Source organism: Aptenodytes patagonicus, chromosome 8, assembly GCF_965638725.1.
Source record: "Aptenodytes patagonicus chromosome 8, bAptPat1.pri.cur, whole genome shotgun sequence".
In the NCBI taxonomy this organism is placed as follows: domain Eukaryota; kingdom Metazoa; phylum Chordata; class Aves; order Sphenisciformes; family Spheniscidae; genus Aptenodytes; species Aptenodytes patagonicus.
In genome coordinates, this window is record NC_134956.1 from 8,949,905 (window position 1) to 8,962,294 (window position 12,390).

The 12,390-nt window shown below is 36.7% G+C and overlaps 1 protein-coding gene across 8 annotated transcripts in view; it reads left to right on the forward strand.

The window, feature by feature from the left end:
• CACNA1D (calcium voltage-gated channel subunit alpha1 D) overlaps positions 1-12,390 on the forward strand; it is a 213,610-nt gene that overhangs the window by 141,982 nt on the left and 59,238 nt on the right. For 7 of the 8 annotated variants that reach the window (XM_076346263.1, XM_076346262.1, XM_076346268.1 and 4 more), the window contains exons 21-28: positions 2,296-2,355; positions 7,435-7,541; positions 8,646-8,733; positions 9,231-9,338; positions 9,509-9,561; positions 9,821-9,967; positions 10,681-10,882; positions 12,094-12,252. In XM_076346263.1, the coding sequence (XP_076202378.1) occupies positions 2,296-2,355; positions 7,435-7,541; positions 8,646-8,733; positions 9,231-9,338; positions 9,509-9,561; positions 9,821-9,967; positions 10,681-10,882; positions 12,094-12,252 (924 nt within the window). Of the gene's footprint in view, positions 1-2,295; positions 2,356-2,435; positions 2,496-7,434; positions 7,542-8,645; positions 8,734-9,230; positions 9,339-9,508; positions 9,562-9,820; positions 9,968-10,680; positions 10,883-12,093; positions 12,253-12,390 lie in introns of all 8 variants that reach the window. The other variant, XM_076346267.1, reaches the window with a different exon arrangement.

Consider the following 12,390-nt stretch of genomic DNA (forward strand, 5'->3'; position numbering starts at 1 on the left):
GTGGCCACACTAATGAGTCTGAGTACCACCACATCGGACCTGAAGATCCTTGGATTCCTGATTGGCCAAATCAGAAATGAAACAAGTTTCACTTTTTTCTGGATCAGAGCATGCCCAGCTCTTGCCTTGATTCAGAGTCAAATGCCATTTCAGCCTATATACAAACCTGAAAATTTGAAAGTGTTTCTGCATCCTTTTTTAGATATAGTTGTAGAAACAAAATACTTGTAAGAATATTGATTTCAGAAATGTCTCTATTATTCAATAAAACTGTAGTTTATGTGGTATAAACATCTGTGTTCTCCTAAAACAAATTCCTGAATCCCTCATTTTAAGTTCTTAATATAGTAGAAGACTTGCCTGTTACTCAAATGCACAATTATTAGACAGAGAAACAAAAATAAATCCACTCTCGTGACCACTAATGTTTGTCTTACACTTGTTGCGCTTGTATTAGCAGTGAAGCAAGTCTCTCATTTTTGTGAGTTGTGCATGCTTTAGATTAGGTATGAAATAGCTGAGATGATGCAACTTGGTAATAGTCTGTGGGGACTTTTGGGATACGTTGACAGAACTTCCAGGCCTCTCCTGTCTTAGGTATAAATTGATCTGTAGAGATTGCCATGGAGTTAGAGAAACTGTTCCACCTCTTACAGGAAAGATGGGCCTACTAGGTCAGTAGATGTTGTATCCCTCTAGTTCTTGCTAGTGTAGATGCAGCTTCTGAAAGTCCTCTTTTGGCTGTTGACATTCTCTGAACATTTTTTCAGTAACATTAGTAAAAACCAAAAAGTTAAAGCTTTCTTCAAAGGTAAAAAGAGGTCAAAGCACAAAGACACTCTTCATGTACTATTCAGTAGAGCTGTGTGTTTCCCATATCTATAAAACTGGACAAGTGCAATCTTATAAATAAATCACACTAATGGATAAGAAAAAGAGAGCTGGTGGGCAATACTGAAATTGTTATTGTAGAAATGGCTTGAAGGGCTGATAATTAGTTTTGTAACTGGAGGAGTACTAGGAAAATGTAACTGGAGAGTGCTGGTAACTGAAAGGATTATTCCTATTTGGGACGCAGACAGGTAAAATGTGTGAGTGATTTCAAGAAAGCGTTGCCCTCTTGTAAATATTCACAAATGCACCAGACCTGCATATTTTCTTGTTACTACCTTGAATGATCATGTTCCTTCAACCAGCCAGCTCGACAAGGAAATGAAAGTTTGCAAACTAGAATGCCTTTAAATACTTTCTTTTAACTCTAGAGTGAATTCCCTACTGATTAATCTTTGTTGAATGGCTTTAATGTTTGCCTATTTTCTCAGCCACAGCAAGGGACAGAAGGATGTGATCTTCAACTGAACATGGGCAAAAAAATTATTTCCTTTTATATGATCTAACAGGAATACTGTCTTTATGTGTTGTCTCTTTATTTTATTTCTCCTTCCCGTTTTATTCGTTGCTGAGCCACAGGCAACATGTTTCTGTGCACAGCTGTTTGCTAGTTGGATTGCTGCATCCTTGAAACTAAACTAGTACCCAATGCAGTGCATGTCAATCGCTAAATTAGGTGCTAGCAATATGGCCACCTTGAAAGGGTGTGAAATCTTGCTTGTAATGAAATATATGGCAGTGTTCCTGTCGACAGCAGTGAGGTCAATATCACATCCACAATCTTTTTAAAAGTGTGCATATCACTACGCAACTGTTGTGGGTTCTTTTAAATTTCCTACAAATAAATCACTGCTGTATCTTCCAAGTTCAATAAAAAAGAGTTGTTGTGCTGATTTTAAGTAATTTAGTTATTCGTTAATTTGCTTTGTGACACTCTAGCCCAGTCTATACAGGAACAATATGTAGAATGTGGAATGATGTGCAGTCTAGAAGCATCCATTGAAGTTTTATCTTTTGATGCAATACTTTGGTAAAAAAAAAAAAAAAAAAAAGGATTTATTATTAATAAGTATTTATTCTTTGTGTAAAATTCTGTATCTCTGCTAAAGGCTGAAGAAAGTACCTGTGAAAGCTGATAGACGAAAGTCTGAATTGAAAGAACATGTTGCTTATGGGGTCCTGTTAACTCTTTAGGGGTGAAAACTAATATCTAAGCACAGTGGCATCTGATAAATTTTTAAGTAAATAAAAATGGTTGCACAATAGCCAGAATTTTAAACTACTTTGTATAAATTCCCCATCTACCTACTTAGATTAATTCAGGTGTTGCTGTGCATGTGGTCTAAATTGTAAAAATTTATTAACAGATGGATTTCTTACTGTGGCACATATTATACCTTGCAGATACTTGGTTACTTTGACTATGCTTTCACAGCCATCTTTACTGTTGAAATCCTGTTAAAGGTAATGCATTGTTAATTGATCCTTGTTAGCTCACAAGCAGCTTTAGCAATAATGTTTGTAACTTTTTGTTTACCTTCCAGATCCTAGGGTATGCAGATTATGTCTTCACTAGTATGTTTACATTTGAGATCATTTTGAAGGTAACAGGTTTTTAAAGGAAGTTTGTTTAAAAGGATTTTCCTTGTGTGTCACCTGCCAAGAAAAGGCACTTGAAGTGTTCTTCGCCTTTTCTCTAAGCTATCAAAGCTGAACTTTTTTTAAACCAGAGGATTTTTTTATTTGACAGTTCCTCATAGTTTTGATTGGTTATTTTTTACCATTGGGTGCATGAAGAAGCTGATTTTTTTATCATTACATCAACTTAATAATTCATTTTTTACCCTTTTTAAACTACAGTTGTCAGAAAAGGGAAAAATAATTCACTGCGCATGAGCTTTTCCTTCTCCTTGCTCTGGCATTTCCAAAAGAGATAATCAGTCTTTTAAGGAGAGAGCATGTAATTTCTCATTTCTTTTGCTGAACTATATTCACAGAGCTAAAATAGTAGATAACTATTTTCTTGCAATAGGACTTGCAAGATATCTTGCATTTATCTATCTGTATACTAAGATACTTTGCATTTATCTTGGGCATACATTTAAATACACGGAAAGGCATAAATATGCTTGCTTAAATGTATTACCCATGCATGAGTCAAAAATTGGCATTTTAATGTATAGTTTGTGTACTGATTATTAAGAATATCCATTGGGGTTACTCAGATTTTAGATGTATGAGGCTTACTCTGGCACTGAAGCCGTATAACTGAGGATTAGGTTCACATGTAAGAAAATGCTGAACAAATAAATGAAAAGTTTTGGTGGGAATTTGTGAAATATTTTTTCAGAGATTTACACGTTTCCTAAAAGTATCATGCTGTGCATATTCACCATGAGTTTTTGGTTGAGTAACCCTGATCTATAAACTTTAAAATTTCTGGTACACTAAGAATCTGTACATAAACTTTGCATTTCCAGTTGAGGATTAAGCTTAACAAAATCTCTTCTCCCAGCTTTTGCTCATATTGCTGTGCATACTCTTCACAATGCGATTCGATTAATACTAATTGATGCAATATTTGGGCTGTTTACAAGATAAGCTGTACTGTAAGTAGTAGACTATTTTTATGCTTGCGAATATTCTCCCAGACTTACATTTATCCCCTTATTTCTCATTTTCAGCAGTGAGGAGCTTGCTAGAGAATTGATTAATCTTATAAAATTTGTAGCATTCTGTTGTGGTTTAACCTGGCAGGCAGCTAAACACCACCCAGCTGTTGCTCGTTCCCCACCCCACAGTGGGATGGGGGAGAGAATCGGGGGGGCAGTGGGGGAGGAAGTAAGATTTGTGGGTTGAGATAAAGACAGTTTAATAGGACAGAAAAGGAAGGAAAAGTAATAATAGTAGTAGTAGTAATAATAATAATAATGATAAAAGAATATACAAAATAAGTGATGCACAATGCAATTGCTCACCACCCACCGACCGATGCCCGGCCAGTCCCAAGCAATGGCCCCCCCAGCCAGCTTTCCCCCAGTTTCTGTACTGAACATGATGTCCCATGGTATGGAATGTCCCTTTGGCCAGTTTGGGTCAGCTGTCCTGGCTGTGCCCCCTCCCAGCTTCTTGTGCACCTCCAGCCTGCTCCGTCGGTAGAGCATGGGAAGCTGAAAAGTCCTTGACTAGTGTAAGCATTACCTAGCAACAACTAAAACATCAGTGTGTTATCAACATTGTTCTCATCCTAAATCCAAAACACAGCACTGTACCAGCTACTAGGAAGAAAATTAACTCTATCCCAGCTGAAACCAGGACACATTCTAAAATAAATACCCAGTTTTTTCACTGCTAGAGAAAGGTCAAACTAAAGGAAAGAACAAAGTATTGAAAAGAACTGTAGCATTAGATCAAACTAGTTCCCAACTCCGAATTTGAGAAGCCATTCAAAATATGTTACCACCATTTCTGTGGCAGAAGAGAGTCGGTAAATTTCCACATGCTCTGAGCAGCAGGTTGTATAGCTCCTGCAGTTCCAATTGTGTTTCTGCAGGAGACAGAGGAGTTATAAAGCATGGCATAAAGAGGCATAATTGGATGTATTAAGAAAAGCAACTTTCCTACTAATTGCAAAAGATTCTGACACTGAGCGACTCGAGAGTTATCCAAGGGAAGTAGGAAGCTCTAGAGCTTGGGCTGCTGAAATCTGTCATTGTAGAATATTACAAAGAAACAAGAAGCCCCATCATAGCCAAAAATGTTGATGCTCCTGACTCCACGTTCTCCAGGAAGCTCTGCCCTGCAGGACACTCACATGTATTTATAAAGGAAGATAGATTGTACCATAAAAAATGTAATGGACAACCAGAACATGACACACGTACGTATACAGTGCCTGCTTTACTAACATGTCTCAGACACTGGCTTTGCTTGCTTATGGCTGGAGTCCTCCATGTCTTCTGTGCTGGGTTTTGCGTTGTGCTTTCCACAGTATCTAAGTCGTGCAGAAGCTGCGTGTGTTCTGCAAGGAGTAAATTCAAGACTAGACCTGCAGTAACAATAGCATTCCTTAATTTCCAGGCAAAAAGTATATGAAACTAAAATTGAGATAACCAGAGGCAATATTATCAGCTGCAGCAAAGAAGCTCATAAATGTCCAAAAAACAAGCATTAAAACAGAATAACTCTCAGCATGTGGAGAGTCTCCCTGTGCTCTGTCTTACTGACTGCTCTGCAGGCATGAGGATTTCCACATTATATGGTGTTGAGGATATGAATGAGGATATGAATAACAGAAAAGCTGCAATATCAGTTTAAAGCATTTAAGAATTCTCTCACGTAATCCCTACATGATGTTGAAATCCAGCTTACCATCCTGTTTGCAGTACTTGGGAAATGTGAAAACATCAGAGCAAAGGTCAGGTTAGGACCTTGCCCCAGCTGTGCTAATCCCACACCATTTAAACCATTCCCCACTGGCGTGGAATTACAGGCAGGAGGAAGAGAGCAGCACTGGTGGTGCCCCGGGCATGCAGCTCAGTGAGTGTCCTGCAGCATCTGCTCCGCTGAAGGCTGTGTGACAGTGCTCACCACCTCAAATCCCCTCTAAGCTTTGCTTTGGTCCTGATCTGTGTGAAGGATAGAATGATTTGCTATAGAGAGTTTTAGTCAGATGCTTCTGCTGGGATTTATAGTGATTGAAATACGAGTCTCCATATAAAGATGGGGAGATACGTACTTCACCTGTATTTTTAGGTCAATGTATCTTTACTTTTGTGGGAGTCTTTACATGAAACTTTGTGTGCTGCTAACTGACAACATACTACAGTGTAAACGAGTATTTGTAGATAGCTGTAGGTTTGATATTCGAGGTTAGTTTAGTGTTCAACTCCCACTAATTTTAATGAATTTAGCCATGCTCTGTACAGCTGTAAGTGAAAAGAGCTAGGAATTTATTGGAAATTGTATAATATATTAACCTCTCTCATGTCATGGCATAGGTTAAAACTTTAGGATTTTTATTCTTCTAGTTTTGAGGAACATTTAGTATTTTGACCATGATGAAAGCAAGTTTAACATGAGAATAAGGAGAGAAAGGCTTCCAAGAAAAATGTATCTTTTGTAGTTTGCATTCCTCGGCAGATACATAGCTTTCACTGACGTTGATGGTTTTTCATGCAAAAGACCTGCAAGTTTGTGCACACGAGTAGTGACACAGTGGACTGAGATGTCCATTGACAGTAGCTCTGTTCTACATTGTGGAACAGTCTTGAAAGATGTAATAGTCTACTGCAAGAGGACAGGGAATAAAATCTTTTCGCTCCATCTTGAGGAACAGAACAGAATAGAAAGTAATGGGTTTAAAATGCACAGTCAATACCAGATGTTTTCTGGCTGGCATTGAGTTTTCTTCCCTGTGGAAAACAATGAGTAGCTGAGAGTACTCAGGTCTGTTTTAAGAGGACCATAAGGCTGAAGAAATTAGAATCTATGTACCTGAACTGACTACTAGGTATTTTTCAAAGGTATCCTTGTTTTAATTTCAAGTTTTTAGTTTCAGTGTTTCAGTCTTAATCCATAACTATGGAAAAACCCATGCAAAATTCTACTCAAGTGCAGATTCTGTGCTTCTAATGGCTTCACTGGATTCCTCTGTGCATTTTTTAACTGGTACTTACTTGCAGTTATGGTAACGGTCTAATTCGTAGATTCAGGAACCAAATTCAGCTTTGCAATACCTGAGAGCATCTGCCCAGATTCTGTCTGCAGCCATAATTAACAGAGCCTCTGTCACTGGCTCCTCATGAAACCTGCAAATGATGCATGCAGGTTCCTTCACAAGATATCCTTTGTGTGCTTCTTTCTTCTTAATCTAGGCACAGAAAGCAAAAAATGAAGAGAAAGTCCAATAGAGAGCAATGTTTGATACTCCCCACAGACCAGCAAAACTTGGGGACCCTTGTCCACACATAATACAAAACAGTCTATGAGTTGTTCCAGGTTATTCCAAGATACCCACTCATGGTCTTAACATGTCTCCTGTGAGCCAAAGGCAAATAGCAGTGTAATGCTGCCTTACGACAGCCTTGTGCTAGCTCTGTACCAGATTCGACTCTCAGGTTTTTACAATACATTTTCAGCTCCTTGAATTCTCAAGATAGTATGAATTATTAGGAGTCAGAATCTGGACCTTACAGTTTAGTAAGCATGGAAATTTTATGTTTCTTTTCTTCTTCATTTTTCTAACAAAGGCCAAATCAATGCAGTGTAATCACCTCGGCCTAATTAGTTCTTACACAAAATAGAACATTTGTTGACATCAGAAACAATTAACACATTTGCTGGTGTTGCTTGAGCAGAATTTTTATGATTTAAATGAAAGATTTAATGTACATAGTGGGATTGTTTTATATCTCAATTGCTTTTAGAAAGTGAGATAATACTGTATGCATTCGCACTCTAGGCAATTGTCTTGTAAACAGCCTAAATGTGAATTTGAATAAATTGAAATATAGACTAAACGTGTAACAATTCTATTTTTAGATGACAGCTTTTGGAGCATTCCTTCATAAAGGGTCCTTCTGCAGGAATTATTTTAATTTGCTGGATTTGCTGGTTGTGGGTGTTTCTCTGGTATCATTTGGTATTCAGTAAGTACTACACTTATAATGTGAATGATTTATTTTTGCTTTGGGGTTTTATACTGAAATAAGCGTTTCAGCTCCTTTTGTTCCCCCATTGTGTGTGGGTGTGCAGTATCAGTATTCAGAGTTGGGACTGGCAAGAGGTAGTGCTGTATGTTGAGAGTGTTGTAACTCACTACTCATATGGGTTGGAAACAAATTGCTACTTCCCGCTATTACCAAGAGAACAAGAAAGAGCACCATGATACTGCATTGTATAGCAACTAATTCCTGGAGCTTCAGGAGGTTTATATACCCTCTTTTGTACTATTGCCACATCTACAACCTAATTCTATGAGCTTGCTTATTCAGCATTGACCTACTGGGATATGTAACTTAACAGTATTTGAAGGGGAGAGAAGTTTTGCCTTAATCAGGACTGTAAGTGGTAGTGAAGAGATTTTTGTGCTTTGTTTGGATCAGGCTAAACATAATAAAAGATTGATTCACTAAGCAGTTGTGCCTCATTTAAAATAATCTGTGAAACCCTTAGTGACTTAGAAAAGAGCAAGGGCTGGGTGTCAGTCAACTGCTTCCCGCTTTGTATTCTGCTTGTGCTAGAATACCTATTACACAAGCTTTCAGTTTCACAATACGTTCTTTAAAAGGCTGTCTGCTATTATTTCTTCAAGATGCAGTCCTAGCTACTTAAACAAAGAGAATGTGAGTCATTTGAGATCTTTTTGTCTCCAGCTGGTTGGAAACTAAGGTATTCATTGATTTACAGGACTTACACAGTGTCTTTGAAAGAGCTTGTCCATACTGAAAAATACTTTGGGGACTATTTTGCTCCTGACCAAACTTAACTGCATTACAGTGTCAGACAAGCTTCTGAGCTGTTAATTCCCAAGTTGCTCCAGAAATCAAAATAATTCTTATGGTACTTATGAGATTGATACTATTTTCTAATATTAATAAAGACTCAATAAAGAAATACTTCAAAAAATCTTGTATATATATCTTGAGACTTTTTTGAAATTTCATTTATAAGGAAGTTGCAAGAACATTGTTATTCTTAGTGATAAAATCGGTTACCTTAAAAGTAACAGAATAACTTCTTTTTCCCTCTAGATCAAGTGCTATCTCAGTTGTGAAGATCCTCAGAGTTTTAAGAGTCTTGAGGCCTCTAAGGGCAATAAACAGAGCAAAAGGACTTAAGGTGTTTATTTTTATTTTTTAAGTTATATTTCTGTTGGCCTGATTCTTCAGTCCTGCCTCAGGTTAAAAATTCTTGCACAAGAAAAATTGCCTAGAGAAGTTTACAGGGCAAGGACATAAATCAGTTCCTGATTCTTAAATATATTAGGGCAGGTTTTACCCACAGTTACAGCAGTTTATATGTGGAGGAACGCCAATGCCATGGAGAGCAGATTTTGACCATAATACTTGCTGTGAACCAACATGCCAGAGCAATATTTTAATTATTTTTCCATAATGCTTATGTAATTTTTAGTCAGTTGATGTTGATGAGTCTATATCAACAGACTTACAGAGAAATTTAGAAAACAAGTTGAATTATGGTAGTATGTATAATACTGACAACACAAAAACAGTGGTTTTAAAAAATAGTCTGAATGTGATAAAATAGACTTTTATGGTATGTATTCTGTGATACTAAGTAACAAGTATTAAATTTTTTTCTTTCTTTCTTTCCAGCATGTTGTTCAATGTGTCTTTGTGGCTATTAGAACTATTGGTAATATCATGATTGTTACAACTCTGCTGCAGTTCATGTTTGCTTGTATTGGAGTGCAGCTGTTCAAGGTAAGTAGACACGCTCAAAATTTACACTGCATCAAGAAAAGCAAAGCTGAGTTGAATTCTTGGTGGCTTGCTGCTGGAACTGGGTTGGTCACATTCTGAACCAATCATAGTAGAAATGTGTTTATTTTGCATATTCTGCATTTTGTTATTGCTTTTTGTTTTATATGTAGGGAAAATTCTACAGGTGCACCGATGAGGCAAAACAGAATCCTGAGGAATGCCGGTGAGAACATCTTAGATCTAAGAATGATACATTATATTTTGAATAATTTAAACTGTAGCAGATATGGGCAGGCATGTGTCAGGCCACTTAGGTTTGTGTAAATTGGAATTATCATTTTAAATCCACCAGAAAATACAGGTTAGCAAGGAAATAAAACAAGCTTAGGGAGGGAGTAAAATAACCTGTTTTGAATATAGCATTGAGTAACTCTGAGGCTAATTTAATATTTCACTAATGAGAGTTTGTTTCTTTCCCACAGAGGGATATACATCGTTTATAAAGATGGAGATGTTGATAATCCAATGGTCAAAGAGAGGGTCTGGCAAAATAGTGATTTCAACTTTGATAATGTTCTATCTGCTATGATGGCCCTTTTTACAGTATCCACTTTTGAAGGCTGGCCAGCGTGAGTGAATTCTCCATGTTTTCACAGCATTGTTAAGATTGTTACATTTTCTAGAACAGTTCTTTATCATTTACCAGGCATTTTTGGGCAAAAAACCAGTCTTAAGGGATGTATGTAAAAAGTTATTAATGGAGGAAGGAAAAAACCTACTGTCCTTCTGAATCTGTGCACTTTTCCTGTGCACTTCGTTCACCTCTATCTATAAAGGGCAAACTTTTTTTATATTGTTTGATTCCTAATCTTTCAGCTACTTTTGCTATAATGACCTATTCTTTAGCTCTAATGGAAGTTATCCTTTTAGATGTTTATCCATCGATGCCTTTTAGTACTAATATGAAAATTTTAGGGCTTTGAGTAAAACTTTTACTGCAAAATCAGGCAATAGTACACTGCATAGAGAGGCCCAGGAAGAGCAAACTACCACTCACTATTTCCCTAAATGAGAAAAATCTTAGAGGATAGCTTTATGTGAGGAAAAAAGAAATAAAAAGTACAACCATCTGGTCAGTATCTTGATTCTTTTGGGAAAAAAGCGTATAACATTGCGTGGTGTGATGCTTTGGGTTTCAATATGCTTGTAAGCACTGCCAGTAGCTAGAAAAAGATAACAGTAAAGAGCAGACCATTTCTGAAATCTGTCCTCTGTGTCTGCATATTTTACTCTCTTTTGTCATTTTAATGCTAATAAAGATAAAATTTTGTTTGTTTTTCAGGCTGCTGTACAAAGCCATTGATTCAAATGGCGAGAATGTAGGACCTGTATACAACTATAGAGTGGAGATCTCCATTTTTTTCATCATCTATATCATCATTATTGCTTTCTTTATGATGAACATATTTGTTGGTTTTGTGATTGTTACATTCCAAGAACAGGGAGAACAAGAGTATAAGAACTGTGAGCTGGACAAAAATCAGGTTAAAATAAATAATGAACTCTTAACTTTTGGAAGTACTCTTTTTTATTTATGCATGAAGAGCTTCCTTTCTCTTTTGGGTCAGAAGAGGGCACCACACACCTATCTTAGTAAAAAAATGGAATTAGTACATACCATCAACTGGTATTCAGGTCATTGTATGTTCCTCTTTCTATAAGCCCAACATATCAGTCTTTTTGTTGTGAAAAGGTGTTACATTAAGCTTGTTAACTTCTTAGTGTCTCACTTGTTGGTGTCACATTAAGAAGAATACAGCACTTGCCAGTTTATCCATAGGCAGACGTAGGTTTTACAATAAGAACAGGAAAATAAATTTTTCGTTCTGAATAGTCTGAAAGTGTTCAAAATATGCTACTCTTTTTTTTCGCCCCTTATTTAGTTAGAAATTCACAGGGGATATTCAGATTCAAATAAAAAAAATCTGTCCCCTTTTACTGTTTAATCCTTTGACTAAGAAACTCATCAGTCACCAGTTGTGATTTTTCAGGTACTCTTGTCTGACTGTAACACACTTCATTTAAACAAAGTTAAGCAATGAAACTTTAGCCAGCATTCATTCTGCATTTTGTGTCCTGTCCATCAACTTTTATAAGCATCCTTCAAAAGACAAGTGGAAGGTCCAGCCTACATGAAGATTTCAGGCACTAATAGAGTAGGAGATGAATCCATGATGTTCCTACATATGACATGATTTTGCTGGGCAAATTAACTGAACTATTAGGAACAGCTCTTCCTCAGTATTTATTTTGCTGACTCTAGGGTTTTAAGCTATGCAGTAAAATTGGTGGTTGAAAACTTAGTAAAGACAAAGCATGATTTCTAGATGAATTAATAGTCATGCTATTAATAGTTATGCTATATACTATACATATACATACATATAGTCTACAGTATACTACTGTGTACTACTACACTGTATAAAGGTGAAACGCTTCAGAATTACTCTGAGCATTGTTTGATTCTTTGTATGTGGCTAAGTAGTGTATATGATTAGATACAGTTGTAAATAACCAAGTGAGTATTGGTAAGCTACTTGATTACTTTATTAACACTTAATAATAAAAACCCCTACATCAAGTAGATAGACTGCCTGTTTTTAAGAGTTATGTTTAACAATTTGCACTTATTAATTATATTATCAGATGATTAACAGGTATAGTGTGACAATTTTTGATGTATTTGCTTTTACAGCGTCAGTGTGTAGAATATGCCTTGAAGGCACGTCCTCTTCGTAGATATATTCCAAAAAATCCTTACCAATACAAGTTCTGGTATGTGGTGAATTCTACTGGATTTGAATACATCATGTTTGTCCTCATCATGCTGAACACTCTTTGCTTGGCTATGCAGGTAGGAAAATCAGCTCTTTTGAAGCCGTTGGCATAAATTGCAGGGAAGGATATGGGTGGTATAATGCCTTTAATTTATGGCAACCTGTATTTTTTTATGCAGTGAAATTGAAAAAAAAGCACCTCTGATCATAGTACT